The following is a 17,340-nucleotide window of genomic DNA, read 5'->3' on the forward strand; positions in this document are numbered from 1 at the left end:
ACTTTTCTGCGTTACAAACATTTACATGAACGCGTTATGCACCACGTTATAATCTCTAACCTATTCCAACCGCTGTACAACATCATCATTGAATCAAAATTTCATTGAGTCTCACTCTCATTCTTACTCATAAAATTCTTATAAGATTTTGCGGTTTCTTATTTACATATTTTTTGTTTCTCACAAAAGTTCTCATAAGATCTTATGATTCTATTCTTGTGCAATGTCTGTTCAATGTATGGCACGCGTCTCTAAATATAGACCATTGGGGTTGCAACAATAAAAACTGTCTGCAATATGTATGTTTTACTTCAAATTGTTTATTGGTGTTGTTGTAAGTCGTATGGAAAAATATATTTTTAGAAATCAGTGTCATGATTTAAACAAAATAAAAAAATTAAATCTTTTAAACTTCTAATGTTTAGTAAGGAAGCAAATATGGGGAAGGGAGAGAGATAAAACACCAGAAGCTGCCAAAGAAATTGTAAATTGGGGAGCAGAGTTTTAGTTGTGTTAAGTACATCATGGAAATAAGACGTGAAGAAGTAACATTACCCACCTATGAACAGTCGTGGTGAGCAATTGATTGAGAAATAAATAAAAATAAAAGAATAAAAAATAATTTTCTAATAACGTTTAATCGTTTCTAGTGGTTTACCTAACAAACCATTGTGTTCTACGTTCTTTAATGATGCCCTTAAGGATCCTATATTGATATTTATCACGATCGCTGTAGTTATTGGCTCCTTTTGTTTACTAAGTGGTCTATTCCTATTATGTCTAGTTTCGAAAACGATACAAGACGAAATGTCGGAAGCCATTTTATTGATAGGTAAGTAAAGAGTTTATAAATTAGATAATATGGTAATTAATAAAAAAGTACTTGTTCTGATGATATTAAAAGTGGTTTTTATAGAACTATCAAGTGTCAACATATATAACCGATATAGTCCCAACGTTTTTCTAATAAATCGTGTCTCTTAAAGTGCTTGTATTTTATATAAATCATTCTAGGGAATCGTGGTGTTAAAGTGACTAGCCTCTTTAATATAAAATGTAAGAACTAGAACCGAATCTTATTCCCAGAAAACTAATTATATGAGTACTGGTGGAAGCCTCATCAAATATAGTCAGATTTTTACTATAATTTTCATATGATTTGTAATCATTTTAAATGAACTTTTCAAGAATTTGACCACAATGTTTACCTAAAGTTATAGTGAGCTGATCAAATGTGTTAGTACAATCACAAACTTTTACTTAATTTCCTTAAATAATATGTGTAGGGTGTACATATGTATATACCGAATTCGAGTTTATCACACTAATTAATTTTCTATTATTTCCACAATTTGAATTTTAAAATTTAATTTTAAATATTACTTTTAGGCATTGGTTTCTTTATCTCATCTGTAGCCTGTGTTTCTTGGAAATTAACAACCCGAAGGCAAATTTCACACTTTATTGCCGCTATTAAGGAAGAGACTGTATAAATAAAATTACAATTCTACGACAATATTCATTAACATCTAAATTTAATAATAACAATTAAATTAGTTCTAATATTAAGAAAGCTAAACGTTAATAGTTTGTCAAAACAAGTAATTTACTGAAATTTAAGTGCCTTACTTATTCATTTAAACAAACGTTCCTATTTAGTTGTAATTTAATTAATTTAAAAATATTAAACTATTATATTTATTTAATAATTTAAGGAAATTTTAAGATCATTTAGATATATTAAAAAAAATAATATTTATTATTTTATTTATTTGTATTCTATAAGCAATTTTATAATAAAATTCTATATGTAATATAAAACTGACACCTGAGCGAAAATATTTTTTGTTATTTTAGTTTCTATTATAATTTCATTTACGTAAATATGTACGTAATACATATGTACATAAATAAGTATGTAGTTCTTCCTACATCTTCAATCTTTTGTTTATCTGGTTTTATAGTTCTATATAATACTATAGTTTCTAAAAAAATAAAATTCTTGCAACTTTTCTTAAACAAATATGAATACCTATAGACTTAAATATACACCATAACATTGACTAGTCCATAAACCACAGGGAAGCTGAACTAGACCACAATAGATTACACTAGATTATTGACGACCCTATAGACTAAATTAAATACTAGACTATAGACCAGACAAAATACTAGACTTTAGACAAAACTACAGACTAGACTATAGACTAGACTAGACTATAGACCAGATTATAGACTAGACTATAGACTAGACTAAAGACTATACTATAGACTAGACTATAGACTAGACTATAGACTAGACTATAGACTAGACTATAGACTAGACTATAGACTAGACTATAGACTAGACTATAGACTAGACTATAGACTAGACTATAGACTAGACTATAGACTAGACTATAGACTAGACTATAGACTAGACTATAGACCAGACTATAGACTAGACTATAGACTAGACTATAGACTAGACTATTGTCTACATTCTAGACTATATTCTAGGCTAGACTATGGACTAGACTGAAATAGTTAACAAATTTTTACAATTTTCAACAGTCTTCATTCTTGTGCAGGTTATGTATTTGTAAAATACATATACTATATATGTATGTAGAATCAACGTTTATGTACATACATTATTGTAAATAAATTTGAAAAGAAAAATTATAAATTTGATATAAAAGCATTTACATTTTATATCCTAAACTTACCCTCATCTAAGATTTTGAATACCTATTATAGAAGTAAATCTATCTTATTTTAAATCTTTTCACTTATATAAAACTAATTTACTAATGGAATGCAAATTTGATATAGATCAATATCAAATTGACATAAACTAAAAATAACATACACATACCTATAAATGTGTTAACAAATATTATGCCAAAATATATAAAACAGATCAAATAGTATATGAAGTGTTTAAAAAACAGTTCAGTCAAGTGGAATTCACAATCCCCTACTTTTAAATTACTTTACATTTTTATTATTTAGAAACTAAATGTTATTAAAACAAATTAAATAGAAAATCGAAAAATTAAATCGAATAAGAAAAACTAAACATGTACTAAGAAAATTCTAGTTTCTTTAGTGTTACAATACATTAGGTCCTCGTAAATAATAATGTCGCATTCCGTTCTTTTAGGAATTTTGAATGAAAAATTCAACACCCAAACAAATAACGTTGAAATACATACTCTGCCTGACTGCCTGTCGATTGTTTGTTTATGTGAAGGACGTGACAGGATTACGAAAAATCTTTTCCTTTCCATTCCACTTTTTTTTTGCATTTTTTCCCTGCCTGTACTATACAATGAGAACAACAAGAGATTTGGGAAACAATTTACGTACAAATCACTACACAATATAATGACCACGAAAAATAAGGCCAAAAAAGAAGTGGGTAAAAATAAAAAAGAACTCCTACATACATATTCGCCAATACAACATTAGCAGCAACTGAAAGTGATTAATTTCAAATTTTTTTCCAATTCTATACCTTTTGAAAATGTGATAAAAAATGCCGGTGTGGTTATTTAATCGGAACATATGAAACGTACATTTCTGAAAATATAATATTTCTACTATCGTATAAATAAGTTTAAAAATGTATTAAGATTTAGAACATAGATAAGAAGCGTCGAGTGTGAAGACTGTATTTTGATACATTTTGTTATCATTTTGATTACAATCGTTCTTATTTCAATAACATTTCACTGATTTCCATTTAAGAACTACTTGCATAAAAACATTTTTCCTGGAAGTGTCCATTAAATTCGTTTCAACCAAATACTTAAAACATTTACCCTCTACATATTTTAAATTCCTTAACAAAAAATGACAACATTTTTGGCTCAACTTCAGTTCGAATTGATGGTTAAAACACAAAATAGAAAAATCCTTAAAAAACAAAAATAACGCAAAAAACAAACTTTTTTCTCCCAAAAAAAAAGTAAAAACAAATTAAAAATCTCAGTACGAAAGTAAAAAACCAACAACTTAACATTGTAAAAATCAATTAGGATTTTGTAATTTTTTCGCCATTATTTTTTAATTACTCTTTATATACAGCATTAAAATAAATACAATATTAAAGGATATTTTTTGGAAATATATATTTTTTATAATTGAATTGAAAAGAAATGCTTTTTTACTAAAGAGAATACAGATTATAAATAATATATTTAAAAATTAATTAACAATAGTGTGTGGGTGTTTTGACGGTCATCATGAGAAAGGACTTTGACACAAGTTGGTTTCCAAATATCTGGAGAAAAAAAGAAAAGAAAATATACAAATAAAATTTATAATTAGCAGGAAAAAATTTAAAATAAATCAATTAGGAGTAATGCTAAATGAAAAATGAGTGCTAATTGTCAATTAAGGACAACATTTTGTAATTGGAACTCTTAAATGTTGTTGAATTCTTAATGATACTAAGAATTATTATATTAATTTTATACAAAATTTTAAGCATGTCGGTAAGTTAGCAAGTTAGTATGTTAGTAACTAAGTAAGTTAGAAAATTAGTAAGTTAGTAAATTAGTAAGTTAGTAAGTTAGTAAGTTAGTAAATTAGTAAGTTAGAAAGTTAGTAAGTTAGTAAGTTAGTAAGTTAGTAAGTTAGTAAGTTAGTAAGTTAGTAAGTTAGTAAGTTAGTAAGTTAGTAAGTTAGTAAGTTAGTAAGTTAGTAAGTTAGTAAGTTAGTAAGTTAGTAAGTTAGTAAGTTAGTAAGTTAGTAAGTTAGTAAGTTAGTAAGTTAGTAAGTTAGTAAGTAAGTAAGTTAGTAAGTTAGTAAGTTAGTAAGTTAGTAAGTTAGTAAGTTAGTAAGTTAGTAAGTTAGTAAGTTAGTAAGTTAGTAAGGTAGTAAGTTAGTAAGTTAGTAATTAGTAAGTTAGTAAGTTAGTAAGTTAGTAAGTTAGTAAGTTAGTAAGTTAGTAAGTTAGTAAGTTAGTAAGTTAGTAAGTTAGTAAGTTAGTAAGTTAGTAAGTTAGTAAGTTAGTAAGTTAGTAAGTTAGTAAGTTAGTAAGTTAGTAAGTTAGTAAGTTAGTAAGTTAGTAAGTTAGTAAGTTAGTAGGTTAGTTATTTAGTTAGTTAATTAGTTACTTAGTTAGTTAGTTAGTTAGTTAGTTAGTTAGTTAGTTAGTTAGTTAGTTAGTTAGTTAGTTAGTTAGTTAGTTAGTAAGTTAGTAAGTTAGTAAGTAAGTAAATTAGTAAGTTAGTAAGTTAATAAGTTAGTAAGTTAGTAAGTTAGTAAGTTAGTAAGTTAGTATGTAAGTAAGTTAGTTAGTTAGTTAGTTAGTTAGTTAGTTAGTTAGTTAGTTAGAACGTTTCAGTTTGCAAATGTCAAAACTTAGATATTAAGTTAAAATTCCTCTTTGAAAGGTACAACATCTATTGTGATGTTTTAGTGTTCCAGACTGTTTACATATTTGTGTTCCAAATATTAAATTCTGTAATTTTACAGACCACTAACCTCCTGTACGTTAGTGGTTAGTGTTGTAGTCTGGTAGACCGAAGCCAGTAAAGGCATACGTGTGTTTCTTCTTTTAATCGTGACTGCCTTTAAACTTTAACTTTATAAAAATTTCGGACTATTGTCAACCAAATAAGATATGGAATACAAAAATCGCTTTAAAGTTTCACTATCCTAAGATTCCAGATCACACGTTCTAAATTACTTCATATTTAAATAAATTCACTTACCTCAAATTGTTTCTAAAATTTCTTGAATGTACATATATTCTCAATTTTCTATATAAAAATATACTGAAAAATCTCACAACACAATATCGACAACGAAGTATATTGAACAAAAATAACAATATTGAAAGTGTCAGAAACAAAACGAACACAAATGTTGGAATCAATATAATGATACCAAAAACTCCATAAATATTCATAACTGAGAGATTTAAACTAATCAACGGTTGAAGAAAAACTAAATTACATTTTTTTCAAAACTGATTTATTAAACTCAAAAACTGCACTTTGCCAAGATCAGGTAAAAATGTGAAAATAGTTTTTCTTTAAAGCAGCTGTTCGAAAAGAAAAACTAAATCCTTCTTTTTAAGTACATACATACAATATCACAAAGCAATTTTTTGGGGGTTGAAAATATGTTTCATTCATTCATTTCAAAAATTTCTTTTAAAAGTGCAAACAGTTTTGGCTGTAATTTAGGTAAAATGAAATAATTGCTGTACAGTGCAAAAAGACTAGTTAAAAAGTATTTTTTTTTAATTATTACCCAGCAAAAACATACATTTAAAAAGTAATCGATTTAAAATGAAAAATGTATATTTATAGACGAGAGTGAAATTGGAGGCACGCTCGCTTAGAAATAGGAAGTTAGCTAAGTATTTACTACGGTCTCCTGCAAATAAGGAGTTGGATAAGAAGCTTTGTTTCTGTCACTTTGTAAGTAAGTACTTACATAATAAATTATTTGTAATTTATTGCTAGACTCCTTCTATGTAATGCAGACGGTATGTAGTAGTCATTAAAAAGTATGTTGTTGAGTATTTTTGCTGGGTATGTATATTAAACTATAAAAAATGTATCTGTTTGAATTTATTAAAATTTTTTGTTTTTGTTTATACCATATACCACTATAGTGGGAAGAGTATTATGCGTTTGTGCTAATGTTTGTAACATTCAAAAATATGGATCCTACACCCACCTTAAAGTATACCAATCGGCAACACTTCTTGAATCTATTATGCTATGCCCGTCCGTCCGTTTTTTGTATGTGTGTCCATCTAAACGCTCACGCTATCAAATTTTAGAAACTTCCCACAAATAAGTTTTGATATGAAGATAAATCTCGACATAATATTTTATAAGATCGGCTCTATTTTTGCACTTGCCCCCCACACAACCGGATCTTCCGATACTACTATCTTTCAGACAAATCGGCACAACTAAGTTTGATAAACTTATATATAATACAGTAGATTTTCGTAATGATCCGGCCTTATTTAACCCTAGACCTCATATAAAGTCACCCTGAGGAAATGAGCTGAATGTCACAATTCAATTATAAACACTAGTATCACGATGCAGTTAGGCACAAATTGGTTTTATATAAACATAGTCGAAAGTCCCGAATATAAATTTCTTAAGCATCGAACCTACTGTTGCTCTAGTCCCATGCAACCGACCTTCCGAATTGTGGCTTTTAGCGCACAACTAAGTTTAATACAATTGTAAATAACATTGTCGATTTTAGTATATATCGGACCTCATTTGAACCTAACGCCCCTAATAAAACGTCTTGAATGTCCAATATTCATTTATAAACACTAGTGTCACTGTAAAGTTCAATACAAATGACATTTATATAAACATAACGCCCGACAAAAAATTTTACAAGCATCGGCCGAAGATTTGTTCTAGCTCCCGTACAAACTGACCTTTTGATTTTGGGCCTTTTATCTCTTAACTACGTTTAATATACTACTATCTATCCAAAAAGCAGCACAGTTTGCTGATGTTGTGGCAGTGTAAACCTTGTGTGCAGTACTCTTCTCTAGATCCAATATCGTAGGCTGTTGAGAATTATTAAAATCGGTTTATTATTTCACTTAGCTTCCTTCTGTCAAAAAGCCTCATATTTATCCAACCACCTAAACTTATGTGAATCTGTTTTTCTTCAATAAATTCGCAACCAATGTTAAAATCGTTATAAAAGCTTTATTATAAAATTCATAATTAGTGTTGGGTATCATCACGGTCGGTCACGCTCGACTATAGTTTCATCATTCTATTTTCCAATTATTTTGATTCAATCAATTAAAATGCATTAAACAAAAAAAAAACTATATTCATATTTATGATTTTTTTATCGTCTATAAGCAGACATATAGGATTTAGTTATATTTAATCTTTTTAATTTAAAATGCACATTTTGTTAATCGACGTGGGATGTGCATTAGTGCTTAAACTAAATATAAATATTTAGACTTTTTAAAATGTATAAAATTTTAACTTTTTGACTTATTCAGCATGTATTTGAATAAAATTTTATCTTTTAGATAAATTTGTCTTTCCAAAAACAAAAAGAAACTTTTTATGACATATTATACTGAGATCAACATTTTCAATAAAAAAAATAGGTTCATTCTGTTTGTAACAGTCCCCAAAAGTATATAAATTCTCGGTCCTAGGCGGCACGGAAAGTTTGGTATTGTAAATCGTAAAATATTATTGAAAAATACTAGAATATCTACGATATTATCCCTTAAACAATTTTATAAGAATCGTTTTATAATCGTTTCTCCCATAAAAGGTCACCTTTAAAAAATACCTTAAAGAACTGGCTTAGAAATACGATTACAGCGATTAAATTCAAAAAACTTGTTTATTTTTTTATTAACCAAAATCGCTAGACACTATATTATGGGTGCTGGTTCTTATACTCCATAAAAGGTACCAACAAAAGTCGATTAAGTCCCTCTATACATTCTTGTGAGCATAACTCCATAATTGAAACTCAACCTCATATAAGGTCGCCTTTACATAATTACTTTAACGCTCATTACTGGTTAAAAGTTGGCGTAAAAAAGTTCTGTATAAATTAAAATCGTTCTAAAACCTCTATAAAGATCGGTTCGTAATTGATGTTACCCCACATAAAAGGTTCTCTTTAGAAAATTACTTAAATACAAATACGAGTAAAGTTTTGAAATTTTTTCCTTCTTTTACAAGTACGTAAATCATTCTACGGAAACACATGGAGATGGGTTGGTTACGGACCCTATCCCCTTAAAAGATTAGTTTCAGTTTAAAATACGAAAATATCATTAAAATTTTACAAAAACAATTTCCATACAAAATCTATGTACAATATTTTACAAGTACCGGTCTATATAATGGACCTTTCTTAAAGATAAGAAAATTAATAATTAGAAAATTACTTTTTCTTTCAGGATGGAGTTTAAAATTCAATGAAAATTTCGAAGAAATAATTTTTATACGAAAAGAAATCGATCTACTAAACAAGCCGACAATTTCTTTATAATTTCTCTAACAGAAAACCAGTTTATGGTTAAAAAAAAAATCAGAAAAACATAATTCGTTTTTAAAACTTCAAAGAATTAACTTAATATCGCTCTGATGTTTATAGAGAAGAATGATTTTTACAACATACATATTTGATGGTGGCTATACAGGATTCGGTATATCCGAATATGACAATCTTACTTATTAAGTTTAATTTTTATTTTTCCCCTATCTCAACTCATCGATTGAGAAGTTTGCTTAAAAAAGATGTTTACGGAAAACATACAACTTCTTTGAAGAATGTATATATTTAGAAATCCATCAATTTATACATTTAGGCAACTGTTTTTTTTTTTTAATATAACAACTTATATTATAACAGTTTGTTTGTTAAACCAACTGACTGTTATCACAGTTATAATTTTAATTATTAATGCCACTACTAACCGCTTGGTGCGCTTTAATATAATATGTGGTTTGTGTACATGATAAAATTTGCACGATATATTCTGTGCACAAACCACAATGATAATACCGTAACTTTAAATAATAAAGTTTAGATAATGCAGTGGAAAAAAGTTTTAAAGTTTACGTATATTTTTAAACCCTACACTTTCTTAAAAATGATATATATATATAGGTTTGTCATTTCGTTTGTAATAACCACAATATAATTTTCCGACGGAGTATAGTATAATATTCTGGAACCTTATATTTGGAGTCGATTAAGCCGTGTCCATGTGTCTGTCCGTCTGTTGAAATCAGTTTTTCAGATCCGAATTTTCAATAATACGAAATTTTTGTTTTTTGTGTATTTTGTTTAGCATGTTTGAATGTTGGTTTTATTGCGTTGTGTATTTCGTTTCTTCTGTTGGGTTAACAGTTTATAGACTCGACTATAGACTACACAATAGACTAGACTATAGACTAGACTATAGACTACACAATAGACTAGACTATAGACTACACAATAGACTAGACTATAGACTAGACTATAGACTAGACTATAGACTAGACTATAGACTAGACTATAGACTAGACTATAGACTAGACTATAGACTAGACTATAGACTAGACTATAGACTAGACTATAGACTAGACTATAGACTAGACTATAGACTAGACTATTGACTAGACTATATACTAGACTATTGACTAGACTAAATACAAAATTTCGTTTATTTGGAAAAAATAGAACTAGATTGTTCAAATTATGCACAAATTACTTTAATATAGACCGATTTCAACTACGTATATTCTATGTGCCGATGTTTGTAACACCCAAAAATATTTTCAAGATAATTTGAATGAAATTTAGCAAATACCTACTCTTCTTTAGACCAAGGAAACATATTCGAAATATTTAACAAGTAAGAGTATTATATTCTATCCATCAAATCATTGTCGAAATAATTGCTTCCTTATAAATAGACTATGAATTTATGATCCGATGTTTTTGTTATTATCGAAAGAAAAAAGATTCATTTTCTGAAAGTGGTAGGGACAATTATGGACTGATCTTTACAAAAGTTATTAGAGAGATTTTGGGTCATACAAATATTGTTTATAAACATTTTCGAAATGCGACCTTATATGGGAGATAGGGTCAATTATGAATCGATCCTCATAAAATTTGATTAAAAATGTTAAATTCGCATTTTTAAACCAGTTATGACTGAAAACAGTTTTATTTTCCAGAATTTCAACAGTATATCCCCTCTCATATATACTTTTATGAGTCTTAAGTGAATATTTCGATGTATATAAAAACGACCCATAAATATAATTGTTAAAAAATATAAAAATCTCCAAAACTATTGGAAAATATATAAATTCAATTAACTGCTAACAATTAACAATTAATTCAATTAACTGCTAACAGGGTGTTCAATAAGTAAGTAATTCATTGGAAAATGTATTTTGTAATTTTTTTTATTATGTTACATCTTATTTTTTTAAGTATATAAAATTAACTTGCATTCTAGTTGACCCTATATAATAAAGTTAAAAATTTTATTTTGATTTTTTTTTTTTTTTTTTTTGGACAATTATAAAAAATTATTAAAACTTTATAAATATAGATCTCCAGTCCTTATCTAGACATCATCTTCTAAAGAACCTCTGAAAATGAATATCAAATAATATTATTATCCATTATATATTTATTCATTTTCCCTATAACTACTTACTCTTCTTACTATCATTCCATCCAATTTTGACTTTATTTTGCTTATTCAATCCTTTAACCCAATCAAAAATCGGTGCATAGTACTCCAATAATGCATCACCACTTATGTCTGGTTTATCTAAGACTTTAGCAATAACATCATGCCATGATTTAGTAGAACCTAATGACATCATCGATCTGAGAAACATAAAAAATATTAATATTATTAAATCATAGTTCATATTTGCATTTAAACGGCAAACTTACTTCAAATCATTGCCTACCGCCTTGTTATTGTAGAAATCACAATTATGCAATTGACCCGTTTGACCTGCTTTCTGGCAGAAAGCTCTATAGAATTGATAACCCAATATTTCAGAGACGAATTTCCTAAAGAAATAAACAAGTGTAATGTCGTATGAAATATAAAATAAAAGAAAATTTTACTTACTTAGTCTGATAATTTTGCTCTAAATCCAAATAGAACTTATAGGGAAAATCTATGGAACCTTCTTCACGATCGGAGGGAGGTTCAGTGCCTACATATGTTTGCATTAGTTTCCAATAATGTTTATTGGCTCCATCCATATCGATGGTATTGTTCAATAAATCATGCACAACTTTGCTATGGACAAAGAACAAGGGAACATTCAATATGGTGTGAATACCCATGCGGAAAAGACGATTCATAAGAGTTTTATCGGTAAAAGTAAAATCTTTGGCTACCCCGATAGCCTGCAAATGTTTTGGAGTACAAGCTGACAGTATGACGGCTTCACCCACAGGATATTCCAAATCGTAAGAGTTAAAGAAATAGGCTGGTAAATCTTTCTTTGCCTGGGCATAATGTATACGGCTCATATAGCCGTGCATTTGCATAAATTTCCTAAAGTCCACTTTGGGACAATATTTCATATAAACTTTAGGCGTTAAATCGAAAATATCAGCACGACAATCGCCTATATTTGTTGATTCATCATGTTCTTTGAGTTGATCTTTAACAAATGTTTCATCGAGATCGTCAAAGCCCAATGATTTATAAAATTGTTGAGCTTCCTGTAGAACCTTTTTGGCATCGTAATTCTTGACAAAGCCATCGTAGGGAGGCAACTCTTTAAAGGGGAAATAGGATTCTATAACACTACCTTCTTTCCAGACTTGTGATAGCACCTGTTCAAACAAATGATCTGGTATGAGACCATTAGGATCTACAACATCACTGCCATATTTCTTATGCAATTCGTGACGTATAAAGGCATGTAATTGTTTATAAGCCGGCATTATTTCATCCATAACTTTTTGCATCACCTTCAAGAAGTCTTTATTTTCATATTGACTATAATACAATTCCAAGACAGGTTGTTCTAAGAAAAGTAAAACATAAAGATTTCGGATAGAAAAAAAAAAACTTATTTAAATTCTTTTTTAAATTTCTCACCTGAAATTTCGGCAGCCTTTTGTATGCCTTCTATAGTTGTATAGAAGTTAACCGAAGCCCATATAGAATTTCTTTCTCTCCAAGTTTCCCAATAATATTTCAACTCACTTGCATCGTTGCTAGTCTCAAAGATCTTCTGGATATCGGGATAATAAGCTATAGCACTGTCATCCTGATCCGGCATATTAATACCCCCCAAATAAGGTTCTATATCCTTATCAGTCGATAGACTTTTCAATGAGTTCAAATTCAATAGGAAAGAAGAAAAATAATCTTCTCCCAAAACAAAAAGATTTCCAACTTTGCGCAGTTTCTTTAAAGCTCTCTTAAGTTGAGGATCTTTAATTTTACTCAAATCAAACTCTGCAGCATCTTGAGAAATCTCCACCAATTCTTGGGAAATAGTCTTAACATTATTTAGTTTTTTGAAAATTTCCTCAAAATCCTCATCATCTATGGAGGAATATGTTTCAGCTGCTATTTTATTATAAAGATTATAATAACGTTCACTGGCTTTGGTGACAAAATTTCTAGCATCTGTTTCGTTATTGGGGGCAGCTAAAGAGATCTGAAAATGGAAAAACCAAATTTGCACACTTAAACAGAAGTTCAGAGATCAAAGCAACTGACATACAATCTTATCTAGGAAATACATATACTTTCGAAGAATTAATAAGTTAAGCTTACCGTACAGATCACTGCGACAAGTAAAGCTTGTAAAAGCTTCATTGTTTTGATTTAAAACTTTGTCGAAGACAAATTAAATTAATTAATTAATGCACTAGATGTTTAAGCTTTGCGATTTAACAGCCGACTGATCATCAACCATCAGGAAAAGTATATACAATCTAAGAAAAGTGAAACTGATAAAGACAACACATACATACATATTTGAGTGTGGCTCCAAAGCTTATCAGAATGTATTTAAAAATAAACCAAAAAAAATTGAATTTATAAATAAAAAATGTTGTAGTAAAAAAAGTAATTAATAAGTAATCGAGTGAAAAAGAAAGACTTAGTGAACTGTTCTCAAAACAATACGAACCTCATGACGTATAACAATATCGATTAGAAATATATTGTATGTTAGAAATTGTTTCAAACTATCAACATCTTTCGGTGGCAAACGATCAGGAGAAAACCCCAAAGCACAACGATCTGTATAAAGATGATCGATATGTGAAAATCATAACAAACTATTGCAAATTTATGACCTTGGCTGTACCCTTGTGTAATGGAATGTGTGGAGGCCAACTAAACCCACAAAAATAGAACTCTGGCAAAAACAGAAAACTATATAATTTTAGGAAACTATTGTCCAATTTACAATCGATGTCGTATTGTTGTATGTCATAAATTTGTTTCAAATAAAATTTTTTGAAACAAAAACAAATCAATTATAAAACAAGCAAGAAGTTATAGTCGGGCGAGGCCGACCATAAAATACCCATACACCTGTATACGAATAAAATGTGATTTAGTTTTCATAATAAAGCATATAAGTTGAATTGTACCCTGCCCCAGATATACATACTTAAGTCATTTATTGTTTAATAAAACTGTGGATATTTAGTTAAATTTGGAAGAGCGCCTTTTATAGGGGCTAGGGTCTAATGCCCCACTAAAGTTGTGTAGGGTATAAAAATTACGATATACTACGATACAACCGTACAACACCGATTGTGAATTGGACATATGTGTTTTACAAAAAGCATTTGTGTTTAATTTAATCTTATTTTCGATATATTTAGACATATTTATTAATAAACAATTTGTATTATAAAACTGAGCGAGGGTCATAAATGACGCGATCCGTATCAGTGCGGAAGATGGATTTAAATATTTACAAAGTTTATGCTGAATTTCATGATAATAATGGTGATCGTGATACCAAATTAGCATTTAGGTCATTTTCCTAGCATCAAATGTGAGCTAATTATTACGATATGTTATATTTGACATAACCCAAATCGGAAGGTATGATTTTATGAGGTATGGTTTAATAATGGACCGAATTAAATTTCCACGACTTGTGCCAGCCTTAAGCACAATAATGGTGTAGGATATAAGTATTTGATCTCTTTGATCTTGGCCATACGTTATCATTATGTCTTCCAAATTCAATTGTGCTGCACTCTGTCTAGATCTTCTATAATACTATACTATTACAGATAAACATTTTGCGGATCATGACAAAACGAAATAAGGAAATGTAACATATTACGGATATCATTGTAAAAAGAATGATAAGCCATGTTAAACGATATATCAATAAGATTTTATTCATCTAAATGATCATGTATATGATCACGGCTTAATTGCAAGTCGGCAATAGAGACTTTTATTTTCTGTTGCTCACGATTAACATTGACAATGGTGGCATTATTGTAGCGTGAGAAGAAAGAACGATTTCAAAAAACTCGCTTTAAATGTTAAAAAAAAACGTTTAACATATATAACGAGCAATGATTTGGAAATTACTATAGTAAAATATGATTATTCTTTATCATCATACTGCGATCATTAGCCTCTAAGGAACACACCAAATGCAAGTTTTAATAATATAGATTAATGTGCAAATCTTCACGAAAATACCATAAACTATGTTAAGTGTCCAATATACGAAACGTATTATAGGGCACCAAAATTGTCACGCGCAAACTCTCGGGTATAATATATCCTATATATATGTCTCTTAGAAGCTGAAATACTTTGACACCTACAAAGGGAAAACCTGCGATAGCAAATCTTAGCCGCTAGTATGGTTCCGATTTAGTAATGCTACCGAGAGAGAGCAGACATTAACAAGTGAGAATTTAATCGATCGAGAATATACAGCTACACTTTGGAAATCATTCAGTGTTTTAGCGTGCATCAAAACATGCATGCATCATAGCATACAACAAAAACAAAAATGGCCATATATGCCGTGTATGAATAAGGAAAATTGTTAAAGTCGACCTACTGTTAAGGTTTTATGTAGATCGGTATTCTTTTATCAGCATATTCACCGAAAATAGACAGTTTGAGGAAGTTTAGCAAAGTGAATGCAAAACAGTTCGACATAATGAAGACTGAATTTTTTAAAATAGAATATCAAAGATAGCAAGAATAGATAGTGAGCAAGATAAGATCTTACTTACTTACTTAGGTACATACATATTATCAATTCGACTTTGTCAAATATTGCACGCATTTGTTTTATAATTCCCACATTTTTTAAAGTGCATTTTGTGTTTTATGAATATTGTCCAACATGTGTTGTGTTTTCTATATAATTATTCTTAACGCAGTACTGTACTGATAAGAAATTATAAAAACTGAAAGTGTTTTCTTGTGGGCACAATTACCCTCCTAAAATAATATTTATACCCTACACCACTTTAGTGGGGAGTTTGTGCTGATGTTTGTAACGCACAATAATATTGGTCGTATACCCACCTAAAAGTATATCAATCGGCTTAGAATTATTTCTTAGTCGGTTTAGCTATGTCCGTCCGTCCATGTAAACCTTCTAATCAAACTACAGGTCGCAATTTTAAAGATCATTCGATGCAATTTGGAATTAACCTTATATTGTCCCTGGGACCAAGCCTATTGAAAATCGTTAAGATCAGCCTATTATTTCACCTAGCCCCTGTATAACTGAATCCCCGAATAGGGCTTGTAAACCTTGTAATCAAACTACAGGACACAATTTTGAAGATAATTCAATGAAATTTGGCACGTGGTGTTTAATGGTACCGTAGACGAAGCATATTGAAAATGGGTAACATCGAACATTATTTTACCTATCCCCCGTACAACGGAACTCGCCAAATAGGGCTTTTAAGTTCATAATTATGTTTAATATACTCATATCTCGTCAAAAAGTTGCAAAACCATGTTCTATACTAGACTTGATGGCCCTCACGAAATCCATAATAATAGGCCCTCATATAACCCTAGCCCATATGAAAAGTCCCCCTTGAAAATTTTAGTAAAATGTCCACAATTTTATTCAACAATAAACGGCTTAAGTATGTATATCTGAGGCAAGATACAATTGAACTTAAATGCTTTATTATGGCATTTTATTTCTGTAAAACGTGTAGGGTATTACATGTTCGGCCTCGCCCGACTATAATTTCGTACTTGTTTTTATTTAAAATAGTTTCATAATGAAATTAAGGCCGATCAATAATTTCCCGGTAGATTGAATTGTTGTATCCAGCAAAAACCTTTTATAACAAGGATAACGGTGTCAAAATGTTGAAATTTACTTATAAAATATGCAATAAGTGATTATTTTAACATAGTGATGTTATTGAAGACAAGTAGGTACTTTAAAACCCCTTACAAGTAATTATAAAAAGTAATCGCTGTAAATCACATAAAAAAGCGTACTTAGAATCTGTAGCAAGACAACAGTCAAGAATTCTAATGAATTATAAAGTATTTATATAACACATTATTAGTAAGATCTTATTAGACTAATATATGATGTTATATTGATTTTGTCATTTCGTTTGTAACACATCCAAATATTGATCCCATAAAATTATATACTAAATCATTAGATTCTTAAACGATCTAGACATGCCGGACCGCCTGTCTGTTGAAAACACGAGTCCAAACCGAACGAACTAGAGAGCTTCTATAACTGGTTTCAAAATTGCCAGTAGAGCAAGTAAATACAACATGAACAAATTTAATTGGGCCTAAAATCTCTTTATTAAACTTAACAAGAATCG

The 17,340-nt window shown here is 29.3% G+C and overlaps 2 protein-coding genes across 2 annotated transcripts; one reads left to right on the forward strand and one right to left on the reverse strand.

The window, feature by feature from the left end:
• Positions 1-403: 403 nt before the first annotated feature.
• LOC111675749 lies at positions 404-1,770 on the forward strand. The gene is made up of 3 exons (XM_023436576.2): positions 404-574; positions 651-832; positions 1,390-1,770. The coding sequence occupies exons 1-3, from the start codon at positions 525-527 to the stop codon at positions 1,491-1,493; spliced, it is 336 nt and encodes a 111-aa protein (XP_023292344.1). The 5' UTR covers positions 404-524; the 3' UTR covers positions 1,494-1,770.
• Positions 1,771-10,916: 9,146 nt separating this feature from the next.
• Positions 10,917-13,434, reverse strand: LOC111675739 (angiotensin-converting enzyme). Its single transcript, XM_023436566.2, has 6 exons — positions 13,295-13,434; positions 12,608-13,175; positions 11,621-12,533; positions 11,437-11,559; positions 11,192-11,367; positions 10,917-11,123 (listed from the first exon to the last, which is right to left on the reverse strand). Exons 1-6 carry the CDS (start codon positions 13,334-13,336, stop codon positions 11,113-11,115), a joined length of 1,833 nt encoding a protein of 610 aa, XP_023292334.2. The 5' UTR covers positions 13,337-13,434; the 3' UTR covers positions 10,917-11,112.
• Between the last annotated feature and the right edge of the window lie 3,906 nt (positions 13,435-17,340).

Source organism: Lucilia cuprina, chromosome 6 (assembly GCF_022045245.1).
Source record: "Lucilia cuprina isolate Lc7/37 chromosome 6, ASM2204524v1, whole genome shotgun sequence".
In the NCBI taxonomy this organism is placed as follows: domain Eukaryota; kingdom Metazoa; phylum Arthropoda; class Insecta; order Diptera; family Calliphoridae; genus Lucilia; species Lucilia cuprina.

What these genes read in the sequence shown, in the direction of transcription:
- LOC111675749 (XM_023436576.2), top strand. Translation starts at nt 525, where the DNA reads ATGGAAATAAGACGTGAAGAAGTAACATTACCCACCTATGAACAGTCG. An exon ending in CCCACCTATGAACAGTCGTG is followed by an intron (nt 575 to 650) that starts GTGAGCAATTGA and finishes AATCGTTTCTAG; the next exon opens with TGGTTTACCTAACAAACCAT. An exon ending in GGAAGCCATTTTATTGATAG is followed by an intron (nt 833 to 1,389) that starts GTAAGTAAAGAG and finishes TATTACTTTTAG; the next exon opens with GCATTGGTTTCTTTATCTCA.
- LOC111675739 (XM_023436566.2), bottom strand. Translation starts at nt 13,336, where the DNA reads ATGAAGCTTTTACAAGCTTTACTTGTCGCAGTGATCTGTACG. An exon ending in TTGTCGCAGTGATCTGTACG is followed by an intron (nt 13,176 to 13,294) that starts GTAAGCTTAACT and finishes TTCCATTTTCAG; the next exon opens with ATCTCTTTAGCTGCCCCCAA. An exon ending in GAGCAAAATTATCAGACTAA is followed by an intron (nt 11,560 to 11,620) that starts GTAAGTAAAATT and finishes TTATTTCTTTAG; the next exon opens with GAAATTCGTCTCTGAAATAT.